This window comes from Dipodomys spectabilis, unplaced genomic scaffold, assembly GCF_019054845.1.
Source record: "Dipodomys spectabilis isolate Male_0828 unplaced genomic scaffold, ASM1905484v1 ptg000108l, whole genome shotgun sequence".
Taxonomy (NCBI): domain Eukaryota; kingdom Metazoa; phylum Chordata; class Mammalia; order Rodentia; family Heteromyidae; genus Dipodomys; species Dipodomys spectabilis.
In genome coordinates, this window is record NW_024870785.1 from 5548700 (window position 1) to 5562968 (window position 14269).

Here is a 14269-nt window from a genome sequence, read left to right on the forward strand (position 1 = left end):
GACTGGTTGTGCTCTAGTCTGGAGAGAGGTTATCTTCAGGATAGGCATGCTCAGGACTTGATAAGCATTATAGACCCAGAACAACCTAAGCATAAATACGCATCTCTTCAGACTACCTAGTTGTCCTTCATGCTACCTAGAAGGCCTCTTGCTTGCATCTGCAACCCTGAGAATTTGCCTGATACTCCCCTGATGCCCCACTTACTTAGGTTTGTCAAGAAATTGCTTGAAGCCGGGCGCTGGTGGCTCACGCCTGTAATCCTAGCTACTCAGGAGGCTGAGATCTGAGGATCGTGGTTCAAAGCCAGCCCGGGCAGGAGAGACCGTGAGACTCCTATCTCCAATAAACCACCAGAAAACCGGAAGTGGCGCTGTAGCTCAAGTGGTAGAGCGCTCGCCTTGAGCTGAAGAGCTGAGGGACAGCGCCCAGGCCCAGAGTTCAAGCCCCACGACCGACAAAAAAAAAAAAAAAAAAGAAATTGCTTGAAAACAACAAATGGGCTAGGAGAGAGACTGAGAGAAAGAATAAAAAAGGAATGCACTCCTTACCTGACCTATGGAACTGTAAGCCCTCTGTACATTGCCTTTATAATAGCAACAATTTTTTTTTAAATGCCAGGCACTAGTGATTCATACCTCTAATCCTAGCTATTCAGGAGGCTGAGATCTGAGGATCACAGTTCAAGTTAGCCCAAGCAGGAAAGTTCATGAGACTCTTATCTCTAGTAAACTACTCAGAAAAATACAGAAATGGTACTGTGGCTCAAGTGGTAGAGAGTTAGCTTTGAGAACAAAGAGGCTGAGGGACAGTGCCCAGGCCTTGAGTTCAAGCCCTAGGACTGGAAAAAAAATATTTTAAAATAAATACCTAAACTAAATAAAAAACAAGGATGATGATTACTTATTTAGGAAAAATCAATTTACAAAATCATCTAAAGATTATAGAAAGGGGCTGGGAAGGTGGCTCAGTGGTAAAGCGCTTGCCTTGCATGCTTAAGGCCCTGGATTTGATTCCTCAGGACCACATAAGCAAAAAGAAAAAAAAAAGATGATAGAAAATGAAGAGTGGCCCTTTAAAAATAAAGTCTGTATGTTCACCACACCCGACGTATGTGCACAAGCAGACTGATAACAGCAGACCTCTCCCAAGGATGCCACCCGGTCTGCATTGCCAGGTGCTGCATTTCCCCTGACATACTTGCACAGTTAGCTTGAGCCAAGTACCATCTCAGCACTATTTCAGTAGACCTCCGTTGGGGAGCCAGTATAGTTGACCAACAAAACATCATCATCATCATCACTTCTTCCTCCCCCTCTTCCTCCTCTCTTTTCCTCCTCTTCCTCTCTCTCCCCCTCCTCTTCCTTCTGTCCCTCCTCTTCTTTTTTCCTCTTCCTCCTCTTTTACCCTGCCACTTCCTCTTTTCTTTTTCCTCTTCCCCTTCCTCCTCTTCTCCCATTCCTCCTCATCTTCTCCTCCTCCTCTTCTTCCTCTTTCTCTTCTTCCTCTTCTTATTCTTTCTGCTTCTCCTCCTCTCCTCTCAGGTCTTGGTTTCTGTCATTTGTACTCTATGGTAAATGATCAAAAACATGGATAGGCTACAGTGGAGCGAGGCTTTGTTTGGTTGAAGTCTGAGGGCTGGAGTGGAACAAGTGGCACCAGAGTAGGGTACTTGGAAATCTGGTGACTAACATGCAGCCAGCAGCCTCAAGATCAGAGGAAGCAACGTGAGGAGGAAGGTTTCCTGCCTGCCAGTGAGATGCATGAAGCAGATGCTGTTCAGATCAGACACAAAACTAATCTCTTCAACTATACCTTGGGTTGCTGAGAATCATACTGGGTTCAGCTTGCCCTGCTAATTAACCCAGCTATGAAACCAGAAGTATTCGGGGCTCAGCTCACTTGCTCCTCCAGCATTGATATTTGTCTCCAGAGACCCATTCAGACTAAACTATATTAAAAACAGGAAATATGTTCCTAGCAGCATTTTCCACATGTGAGTGTTAAAAACAAACACCATCCTCTACGTTTGTTCTCATATAAAAGTATTCCCAACTCAAACAATGAAGCATAAATTATAATTAAAAACAACAACAACAATGAAGCAGCTTAATCCTATATGACTACCTTTCAACGCTGGCTGACCAAACCCATTACAAAAGGCAGTGCAGAGCTCTCATGAATGCACAAGAAATAGGAAAATAGCCAGGCACTGGTGGCTCACACCTGTAATCCTTGCTACTCTGGAGACTGAGATCTGAGGATTGTGGTTTGAAGCCAGCCTGGGCAGGAAAGTTCATGAGACTCTTTATCTCCAGTTAACCACTAATTTAAAAAACCACACACAAAAAAACTTTCTCTAGTTTAAAGCCAGAAATGGAGTTATGGCTCAATGGTAGGATGATATGCTTGAGCAAAAAGGCCCAGGCCCTGAGTTCCAAGCCCAGGCCTAGGCCCGGCAAAAAAAAAAAAAAAAAGGAAAACTGGTGTGTGCATCCTGAAGATCAAATGTGTAGAAATTAATGCAGGCAATATTTTGGGAAACCTAGAGAATGGTCATAATTTGATTTAGCATATTTAGTGTGAGTATTCTGGATCAGGCACATAGCTTATATTCCTTTCCTCAGCCAGCGCTGTGGAATGTGCGTGGGTGCCTGCGCTGAGGGTCGCTGTGTGCCGCAGTTCCCCAGGGGCGGCACAGTGTGCACATGATAGTCAGCCGAAGGCATTGCTAAGCCCAGGATCTGACTCCTGGTATTGCTGTTCCCTTCCATGTTCTGCTAAGAGGAGTGGGTGGTGGAAAAGGGATAGTGTGCAAAAACCCGTGGTGGAACAAAGAAGAGGCGAAGCGCTAGAGAAGAAACGCTTTTTTTTTCCCTTTCTTCCTTGCTGTGATGTCATTCTGCCTAAATAAGTCCTGTGTTGAGGAAGGCCGTGGAAACCCTCAGGGCCTGACCCACGTCTTTCTGTAGCCTGTTTTTTTGCTCATAACTCTCATATGGCTCTGTTGATGACACTGCTGTAGATGACACTATGTGATCAAATGAACCTTTAGTGAACATGAGTGTATTCATTTATTTATTTGCAGGTCGAGGGGCTTGAACTCTGAGCCTAGGTGCTGTCCCTCGACTCTTTAGCTCAAGGCAAGTGCTCTACCACTTGAGCCACAGCACCACTTCTGGTTTTCTCGTGGTTAATTATAGATAAGAGTCTCTTGGACTTTCCTGCCCAAGCTGGCTTTGAACTGCAATCCTCAGATCTCAGCCCCCTGAGTAGCTAGGATTACAGGTGTGAACCACTGGCACTGGCACTGGCATTGCAGTCTTTTTCATAAGCAAAAATACAAATAAAGCCAGGCACCAGTGGCTCTAGCCTGTAAATCCTCATTACTCAGGAGGCTGAGATCTGAGGATCACAGTTCAAAGCCAGCCTGGGCAGGAAAGTCCATGAGATCTTATTAACTCCAATTAACAACTCAAAAATAGGAAGTGTAACTGGGTGCCTGTGGTTTACACCTATAATCCTAGCTACTCTGGAGGATGATATCTGAGGATTGCAGTTGGAAGCCAGCCCAGGCAGGAAAGTCAGTGAGACTCATCTCCAATAAAATACTCCAAAAACCCAGAAGTGGTGCCGTGGCTCAAGTGGTAGAGTGCTCACCGTGAGCAAAAGAAGCTCAGGGACAACACCTAGGCCATGAGTTCAAGACCCAGGACTGGCAGACAAAGCAAAACAGGAAGTGGTACTGTGGCTCAAAGTGGTAGAGCACTAGCCTTGAGCACAAAGAGACTCAGGGACATACCCAGGCCCTGAGTTCAAGCCCTACAAATGACCAAAAAGAAAAAAAAAAAACCTGCACTGTTTAAAAAACTTTGTTGAGGGCTGGGAAGGTGGCTCAGTGGTAGAGTGCTTGCCTTGCATGCTCGAGGCCCTGGGTTCGATTCCTCAGCACCACATAAGCAAAAAGAAAAAAGCCAGAAGTGGCGCTGTGGCTCAAGCGGTAGTGCGCTAGCCTTAAGCTGAAGAGCTGAGGGACAGCGCCCAGGCCCCGAGTTCAGGCCCCACGACCGGACCCAAAAAAAATAAAAAAAAATAAAAAACTTTGTTGAAATGGAATGAACAGAAAAAAAAAAACCTCACATACTACACTTACCCATGCAGCACAGTGAATTTCCATACGCTGGGCATACAAGCAGCCTACATCTCGCATGGCGGGAGGCTGCCCTTACCGTGTTACGCTACACTTTACCGCTTTTCTCTGAGATTTTTTTTCCTGCAGTGAATGTGCTGAAAGGTTAGAGAGCTGAGCTCTCATGGGATGGCTCTTTTCATCTCAGAGTGGCTCAGCCACCTGCTTCCTAATAGACCCAGCGGAGGGTTTTACAGAAATGGAGGCGGTCGCTGTCTTTTTTCAGACTCCAGCAAATGCTGCAGTACATCAGGTGATAGAATGTGCTTACAGGGATTACTCAAATATATAAAATTAGATTGTGCCAAGTGACAGGAGCTGAAATGCCAGTAGTGGGGACCCTGTACAAAGTGGACCCAAGAGAAATCAAGATTGTCTCCTAAAAGTGCCTAAAGCAGAAGTAGAAAGTTTAGACTCAAGTTACCACTAACGCTGTGTGACCATGAGCAGATTACTCCTCTGTGGACATGAGTAATGCTTCTTCCTCACCTTTCTTCTCTGAATCCTTTGCCAGCCTTTCTTTTCAAGCTTCCCTTCTTTTTTTTTTCTTTTTTGTCGGTCATGTGGCTTGAACTCTGGGCCTGGGCGCTGTCCCTCAGCTCTTCAGCTCAAGGTGAGCGCTCTACCACTTAAGCTACCACTTCCGGTGTTTTGGTGGTTTATTGGAGATAGGAGTCTCACAGTCTTTCCTGCCCAGGCTGGCTTTGAATTGTGATCCTCAGATCTCAGCCTCTTGAGTAGCTAGGATTACAGGCGTGAGCCACTGGCACCCAGCTAGGCTTCCCTTCTTTTTCTGAATCTAAGGCCTGTAGGTGGAGTCTGAACAACCTTCTCCTGACACCTAACCCCCAAGAGACTACTCTACTTTCTGTTTTTTGTTTTTTATTCTACTTTCCTGTTTATTATTATTATTATTTAGTTTACATTAATATCTTCACATCCAGCCTTTTAATTTGCCCTTACGTTATAAGATATACCAAAAGTGGGGCTGGGAAGGTAGCTCAGTGGTAGAGCGCTTGCCTTGCATGCATGAGGCCCTGGGTTTGATTCCTCAGCACCACATAAGCAAAAAGAAAAATAAAATAAAAGTAAATATGTTCTATTAGCATTTAAAAAAAATACCTAAAATAAAAAAATAAAATAAAATAAAAAAATTAAAAAAAAAAGATATACCAAAAGTTAAGAAGTATATTTCACTAATGAATATATATATACACATTGCATATATATATATGTGTGTGTATATATATATGTATATATATCAATATCATGCAGGACATCTTTATTTTTTGTTTGTTTTCTGTTTTTTTTGGGTCCGGTCGCGGGGCCTGAACTCTGGGCCTGGGCGCTGTCCCTCAGCTCTTCAGCTCAAGGCTAGCACTCTACCACTTGAGCCACAGAGCCACTTCTGGCTTTTTTCTTTTTGCTTATGTGGTGCTGAGGAATCGAACCCAGGGCCTCAGGCATGCAAGGCAAGCGCTTTACCACTGAGCCACCTTCCCAGCCCCATGCAGGACATCTTTAAAATAGAGTAAATCAGTGAGGTATTATGTTGGCTGTTTACTTCTCCCTTCTCAGTCTTGGTACTGCTCATGTTGAATACATGCCTTATTTAATAGGTATGTATAAGATTGCATTGCAGCTCATTTGTATCCAGACAAAACAACCAGCAGACTTCCTGGGCAGCCATGAGAGTGCTTTTGGAGGAACTCCAAGCTTGATTGGCTTTCATAGGAACAGAAGGTGTATACATATAGGAAAACCAATAAGGAGGAAGATTATGGAGTTAGGATTTTATAAACTAACAGTTACAGGAGAAAGGTGGGAGAAAAAAGTGAGGAATATGGAGTTTTGTGGGGTGACAAAAATGTTCTAAAATTGACTGTGGTGATAGTTGGCCATTGTCTGCAAATGTACTAAAAAACATTGAGTATTCTTTATTAACCTAAATTTCGTTTCTTTTTTCTTTTCTTTTTTTTTGGTCCGTTGTGGGGCTTGAACTCTGGGCTTGGGCACTGTCCCTCAGCTCTTCAGCAAAAGGCGAGGGCTCTACCGCTTGAGCCACAGCACCACTTCCCGTTTCGGAGTGGTTTATTGGAGATAAGAGTTTCACGCACTTTCCTGCCTGGGCTGGCTTTGAACCATGATCCTCAGATCTCAGCCTCCTAAGTAGTTAGGATTATAGGCGTGAGCCACTGGCGCCTGGCTCTTTGTTGTTGTTGTTGTTGTTGTTGGTCATGGGGGCTGAACCCTGGGCCTGGGCACTGCCCCTCAGCAATTCAGCTCAAGGCTAGCATCTACCACTTGAGCCACAGCGCCACTTCAGGCTTTTTTCTGCTTATATGGTGCTGAGGAATTGAACTCAGGGTCTCATGCATGCAAGGGAAGCACTCTACCACTGAGCCACCTTCCAGCCCTAAATTTATTTTCTTTGAGGTTATGTATTTGGTCTTGTGTTTGCTAAATGTGAGCTCTGCCACTTGAGCCATGCCCCCTAGCCAGATGATCTATAACGTATACTTTTAATGATAAACTATTTTAATTCATTTGTAAGGACCAAAAGGCCATTTATGTATTTAGAGCTCTCTTTAGTGTTCCTTTAAACCTCTTTCCTCTTGGAACTCACAAATCCAAATCCACTTACGTTTTTTAAGCAGTTGGCCCTAAAAAGGACAGTTGTTTCTTAGCTGTGGTTGACAAATGATAGCCTATTGGCCAAATCTGCCTGCCAATTGTTTTAGGAAATAGTTTTTTTTAAAGTATACTTTCATGCTCATTTGTTTATATTTATAGATGCTTTTATATATTTGCACAGAGGCAGAATTAAGTAGTTATTTCAAAGCTCATAAGGCTCACAGGACTGACATGCACACTCATGTTTCCTGTGGCACTGTTCAAAAGAGCCAGGTTATGGAATCAGCCTCAGTGCCCACAATAGATGAATAAAGAATGAATGAATATTGTACATATGTACAGTGAAGTTTTATTCAGTTATAAAAGAACAAAATTAGGTATTTTGCAAGAAGATAGATGAAACTCAAGATAATCACGTTAAATGAAAAACAAAACAGACTAAGGAAGACAAGTCTCGCATGTGTTTTCTTGCATGTAGACTCTAAATGTTAAAAAAAGTGACATGAGGGCTTGGAAGGTAGCTCAGCGGTAGAGTGCTTGCCTTGCAAGCATGAGGCCCTGGGTTCAATTCCTCAGTACTACATAAACAGAAAAAGCCGGAAGTGGCGCTGTGGCTCCAGTGGTAGAGCGCTAGCCTTGAGCTGAAGAACTGAGGGACAGCGCCCAGACCCAGAGTTCAGGCCCCATGACCGGCAAAAAAAAAAAAAAATAGTGACATGAATGTAGAAAGACTATTTTTGAAGAGAAGGGAGAAGACAAGAGAACGTGAAAGTCATCGAAGTACATTATATATATGTGAAAATGTCATGCTGAAACCCACTAAAATTATGTAAAAATTTTGCTACATGATCTCTGATAGAAAACATTTGCTGCTAGACACTGGTGGCTCGTACCTGTAACACTAGCTACTCAGGATGCTTAGACCTGAGGATTGAGGTTTGAAGCCAGCCTTTAAACAAAAGTCCTTGAGGGCTGGGAAGGTGGCTCAGTGGTAGAGCACTTGCCTTGCATGCTCAAGGTCCTGGGTTCGATTTCTCAGCACCACATAAGAAAAAAACCCGGAAGTGGCCCTGTGGCTCAAGTGGTAGAGTGCTAGCCTTGAGCTGAAGAGCTGAGGGACAGCGTCCAGGCCCAGAGTTCAGGCCCCACGAGACCGGACCCAAAAAAAAAAAAAAAGTCCTTGAGAGGCTTATCCAATTGACCAGCAAAATGCTGGAAGGGAAGGTGTGGCTCAAGTGCCAGCCTTGAGTAAAAAAGCTAAAGAACAAGTGCACAGGCCCTGAGTTCAAGCCCCATAACAGCACCAAGAACAAAACAAATAATAAAAAGAAACTCCTTCCTCACTTTTGTCCTTATCTGCTCTCTAATTATTAGGAAGAGAAAGGTACCCAATGACTTGCCTCAGCTGTTAAACAGCATTGTTCTTAGAAGTTCCACATAACAGAATAAAGGACTTCTCCTGAATAAAGACCTTGACATACTGTCTCCTTTTTTTTTTTTTGTCAGTCATGGGACTCAAACTCAGGGTCTGGGCATTCTCCCTAAGCTTTTTGCTCAAAGTTAGTGCTCTACTAGTTGAGCCACAGTGCCACTTCCAGTTTTTGGATGGTTAATTCGAGATAAGAGTCTCTCAGACTTTCCTGTCAGGGCAGGCTTTTATTGGTGGTGGTGGTTGTTGTTTTTCAGTCATGGGGCTTGACTGGGCCTGGGCACTGTCCCTTAGCTCTTCAGCTCAAGGCAAGAGCTCTACCACTTGAGCCACAGTGCCACTTCCAGTGTTCTAGTGGTTAATTGGAAATAAGAGTCTCATGGAGTTTCCTGCCCAGGCTGGCTTTGAACTGTGATCCTCAGATCTAGCCTCCTGAGTAGTTAGGATTATAGACGTGAGCTACCGGTGCCCAGCCTTGTGGTTGGCTTTGAACCTCGATCCTCGGTCTTAGCCTCCTGAGTATCTAGGATTACAGGTGTGAGCCACCAGTGCCCAGGCAAACTTGTTTTGGTCAGTCATAGGGCTTGAACTCTGGGCCTGGGTGCTGTCCCTGAGCTCTTCAGCTCAAGGCTAGTACTCTACAACTTGAGCCACAGTGCCACTTCCAGTTTTTTGGTGGTTTATTGGAGATAAGAGTCTCACAAGCTGGGCAGCGCCCAAGCCCAGAGTTCAAGCCCCACGACCAAAAAAAAAAAAGTCTCTGCCCTGACTGGCTTTGAACGGCGATCCTCAGATCTCAGCCTCCTGAGTAGCTAGGAGTACAGGCATGAGCCACCAGCGCCTCGCTCAGACTGTCTTTTTTTTTTTTTTTGTCGGTCGTGGGGCTTGAACTCTGGGCCTGGGCGCTGTCCCTCAGCTCTTCAGCTCAAGGCGAGCGCTCTACCACTTGAGCTACAGCGCCACTTCCGGTTTTCTGGTGGTTTATTGGAGATAGGAGTCTCACGGTCTCTCCTGCCCGGGCTGGCTTTGAAACGGGATCCTCAGATCTCAGCCTCCTGAGTAGCTAGGATTATAGGCGTGAGCCACCAGCGCCCGGTGCTCAGACTGTCTTTTATATTACCATCTTCATTGTTCTTTTCTAGGCCAGTAGCTGGGGGTCCACTACCAAGTCTGCTTTTGCACAGCTACTGTCCACCAGTTCTGTTTTAGGCTCATTGTTATTGGCTGTTAAACCCCATTATGCTAAGGCTTTTCGAGGTGGTAAGGGAGAGTGATGACTAGGTTCCTTTACATGATGGGAGCATGAATATATGTCTCTGTATGCAAATAAGGAAAACTGGAAACGTCAGCAGTCCTACAGCCAGGCCCCATGACAAAGGAATATTATTCATTACTGCTTAGAATTCCACAGTAACTATTAAGGCTTGTTGTAGCTCTGTTTCCTGTTGAGAGGTCCCCAAGAGAGATGATTATGTCCGTTAATCTTAATTTAGCATATCCTTATGTGTGTGTGTGTGTGTATATGTGTGTGTGTCAAAACCCAGAGCCATTAGCGTGTGTGTGTGTGCGCGCGCGCGCGCGCGTGCGCGGGTGTGTGTGTGTGTGTGTGTGTGTGTGTGTGTGTGTGTCAAAACCCAGAGCCACGGACATTGTAGGCCATGGAGCTGTTTTTTCCTCTTTAATACAAGGTGTTGCTATGAACTGGAAACTCCTTTTCCAGGAAAGCAATCTTTCGTTATTTCTCACAGGATTCTAGTGAATCCATCTTTTTGTAGGGAGGAGGGGAACATCCAGAGGAGTTGCGCAACATGTCTTTTCTTTGACTTCCTCACTTATATCCAGTGACTATCACGGCCACATATGGGGCCTACCAGATCTCACAGTGTCGCTTGGACAGTTGCCCATAGAAATGGTTACCAGGGAAAAGAAAGCATTGTTAGAAATAGTAAATTGTGTATAAACAAATATTTCTTTAGAAGTCTCAAAACTCAGTTTTGAGGTTTGTTTAGGTTTCTTTCTCAGATTTATTTATTTATTTATTTATTTTGTTGGTTGTGGGGCTTGAACTCTGGGCCTGGGCGCTGTCCTTCAGCTCTTCAGCTCAAGGCGAGCTCTCTACCACTTGAGCTACAGCACCACTTCCGGTTTTCTAGTGGTTTATTGGAGGTAGGAGTCTCACAGTCTTTCCTGCACAGGCTGGCTTTGAATTGTGATCCTCAGATCTCAGCCTCCTGAGTAGCTAGGATTACAGGCTTTCCTCAGATTTCTTTAGGACCAGGGACTTAGAGCCCCAAAGTTCAAATTCCAGTTTTAGAGTATACACACACCCACACCCAATCTCATTTTTTGAAAGAAGTAATCAAAACCTTCAACTGTATTAGTAGTCTTGGTACAGAAAGTGAACATTCTTTGTAATTTGAAAAATAGCAAAAAAGAAAGAAAAATGTGTTTCTATCAGTCTCTAATAAAGCTTCACATTCATTTAATAATGGTCATGTGGGTGGAAGCTGGGGATGAGAGTATAATTTTCTTTATGTACAAATGAAAAGCTTGAAGGCGGAGAGTTAAAAAGTTCCAAAAAACAATTTTTAAATGACAGCAGGATTAGATTTCATTACTTTTGGCCAAAAACTATTATAAAACATTTGTGAAACTGCTGTGCAGAAATTCTAAGGGAGATACAAGGTTGTTTCCAGGGTGAAGTAAAACAACAAGAAGTAAAGAAACCTTGAAGAACAATTTTAAATTGTAGAGTAACAGTGTCAGACAATAACATTTGCCTTTTTTGATGTCTGCCGATAGTTACAGTGTTAGCTGCAGAATTCCAGGGCTGGCCTCCTCTTGTTCAGTTGTACTATTTTCTCATCTTGAGTAGCTGAAGTTACAAGGGTGCACCACCACACCCAGCTTTTGTTTTTCTTGCAGTCCTTACAAAGGGAGGAAAAACATTTGGTTCTAGATGTGGCCTTTCTCTGTCTGTACCTCTGATTCCACCTCCTGCTGAGGTACTAGAAAGAAAGATAAAGTTTTGGGGAAAGATTTTTCCCTAGTAAGTAGACATCAAACTTTCTTCAAATGGGTGGCAAATCTTGTCTAATGCAGAGAAATATACCACTCCTTCTTTAAACAATAGGAATTTAACCCAGTCTGATTTGAGGATGCAAATAGAAACTTGCTGAATTTTCAGCTTTACTGATATAAAATTAGTGAATGGAGAGCTCTGCACGGGAGATTGCAGGAGGGAGTGAGAATTATTCAATGTTCCAGACTTTTCAGTTTTTTGGCCCTTTGCCTGGATAGTGAAAGCATTAAAAAACAAATACTTCACTGGTTTAAAGATAATGGCAGCTGCTAAAACAGAAGGAGTAGCCTAGTCCTGACTCTTGTCTTTGTCCATTGTCTTGACAGCTGTGTATTACCTCACTTAATCTTTACAGCAGTGTTTGTGATTAGATACAAAACACCTGTTTTACAGCTAGATAAACTGAGGCTTATCAAATTCATATAACAAGCACAAGATCACACAGATTTAAAGTAATAGGAGTAGTACTACAATTTGGAACCATACTGGATAATTCATAAAATTTACAGAAAAGTTGAAAAAATGGGTAGGGAAGTAATGGAAAGCCCAGGCAAAACCACAGAACAGGTCAGCTGATTTGAACACCCCACTTGGCACTGTGTCCACTGTATGTTTGCCCCACAGTATTGAGGGGCTCTGGGAGAACTGATCGACTATTGCTTTGTTGTTGTTTAGTTGATGGCCTCATTTCACGTGTCATGGTTCTAGCTGTTAGGAAGAGAGAAGACAGATCTGGTCTGCTTGGCTTCTGTAGTAGAGGGCTGGGCTCTGCTTCCCACCAGGATGGACATAATAAGATATCCAGCAAGTAGGGAAAATATTTGGATGCTGAGCTCCATGGATATAATGGGTAAGCATCCACTATACCAACTGGCCACAGTGGGCGATGTCTATGTGTGCTCTGCCGAGGCTTGGCTGAACTGGACACTGTTGATCTCATAAACCCAGTTCTATCTGCCGTCCAGGGTCTGCCTGTATGAGTTTAGTAGGACTTCAGAAAGCAGGCCAAGTTATAGGAATTTTCTTGTGAGGATTTCTGGCTGCTTCTGATCCCATTCCCTCCTCCCCGCAAAACAAAACAAAACAGAACAGTAACAAAAACTGACTAGCACAGAGGTGGATGAGCTGCTGTTAGGAGCAGTCTGGGGAAACATGAAACATTCTTCATTGATCCTCACCATGTGAGACCTTGAATTTGCTTGTTATCAGCAATGTTTCACTCTGGCTTATTCAGTTGGCCATAGTAAGCTCCTTGGCCTGAGAAGAGAAAGGATGGTTTTGCTGCTTGTCTTTATCTTTCTCCTCCACTCTTTGTCTGAAGACCAGGAAACGTGTAGTTTCTGGGTTTAGTATTATAACCACCTGAGAATATCTGAATGACTGTCTGAAGGTATCTTTCCTGGCCATCTTTTTTTTTTTTTGGTGGTGGTGGTGGGGTTGGTCATGGAGCTTGAACTCTGGAACTGGGTGCTGTCCCTCAGCTCTTCAAGGAGAACATTCTACCACTTGAGCCACAGCGCCACTTCCGGTTTTCTGGTGGTTTATTGGAGATAAGAGTTTCCTGCCTTTGCTGGGCGCTGGTGGCTCACGCCTGTAATCCTAGCTACTCAGGAGGCTGAGATCTGAGGATCTTGGTTCAAAGCCAGCCTGGGCAGGAAAGACCGTGAGACTCCTATCTCCAATAAACTGCCAGAAAAACCGGAAGTGGCACTGTAGCTCAAGTGGTAGAGTGCTAGCCTTGAGCTGAAGAGCTGAGGGACAGAGCTCAGGCCCAGAGTTCAAGGCCCACGAATGACCAAAAAAAAAAAGTTTCCTGCCCGGGCTGGCTTTGAACCCCAATTCTCAGATCTCAGCCTCTTAAGTAGCTAGGATTACAGGCATGAGCCACCAGTGCCCGGCTTCTTTTTTTTTTTTTTTAAAGCTGAATTGGTAACTTGTGAAGATAGGAGTTTATAGTCATACTTCGTCATCTTTAACAGTAATTCTAAATCAGCTGTGGAAAGGAGGACTGGTGATGTATTGTTTGCTTTTGTTGTCACAGGTGTTCCAGGACTTGGGGACTGAAGTGCTATCTGGAGCTGCCAAAGGCTACAACATATGCCTTTTTGCCTATGGGCAGACAGGCTCTGGGAAGACATACACCATGCTGGGGACACCGGTGAGTATCACCTTCTAATGCGGCCGCATTCTCAAGCCAGCATTGTTCCAGCCCCTTTGAGAGAGTGGGATTTCCATAGTCAGCCAACTTTAATGAGGTCTCGTGAACCTTCTTCTATATTAAGAGTAGATTTTTCATCACTTTAATAAAGGCAAACTTTGAATAATTAGCTTGTTTGATAAATTCTAGAAATAGCCTTAGGGGGTTGGAGGCATGGCTCATTTGATAGAGCATCAGCCAGTGAGCAAAAGCATTAGGTAATGAGTTTAAATACCATCTAGGATAGAAAGAAAGGAAGGAAGGAAAGAAAGAAAGAAAGAAAGAAGGGGGGGAGGGAGAAAGGGAGGGAAGGAAGGGAAAGAAGGGAAGGAAGGAGCAAGCCAGGTGCTTGTGGCTCACGTCTGTAATCCAAGCTACTCAGGAGGCTGAGATTTGAGGATCACGGTTCAAAGCCATGCGGGGAAGAAAAGTCTGTGAGACTTATCTCCAATAAACCATTAGAAAACTGGAAGTGGTGCTGTGGCTCAAGTGGTAGAGCACTCGCCTTGAGCTGAAAAGCACAGGGATAGTGCCCAAGCCAAGAGTTCAAGCCCTATGACTGACAAAAAAAAAGGAAGGAAGAAAAGAAAAGAAAGGAAGGGAGGAGGGAAGGAAGGAAGGAAAGAAGGAAGAAAGGAAGGAAAGAAAGAGCCTTAGAATTTACAGCTCCTTTTGACAACAGTCTTTTGTCAGCCCTGTTAAATATATCATTCCTAAGATCATCACTTGAAGCTTCTTAA

The 14269-nt window shown here is 44.0% G+C and overlaps 1 protein-coding gene across 1 annotated transcript in view; it reads left to right on the plus strand.

The window, feature by feature from the left end:
- Window positions 1-14269, plus strand: part of Stard9 (StAR related lipid transfer domain containing 9) — an 83703-nt gene that overhangs the window by 16269 nt on the left and 53165 nt on the right. Inside the window, exon 4 of the mRNA XM_042687593.1 lies at window positions 13374-13490. Within this exon, the coding sequence (XP_042543527.1) occupies window positions 13374-13490 (117 nt within the window). The remainder of the gene's footprint in view (window positions 1-13373; window positions 13491-14269) is intronic.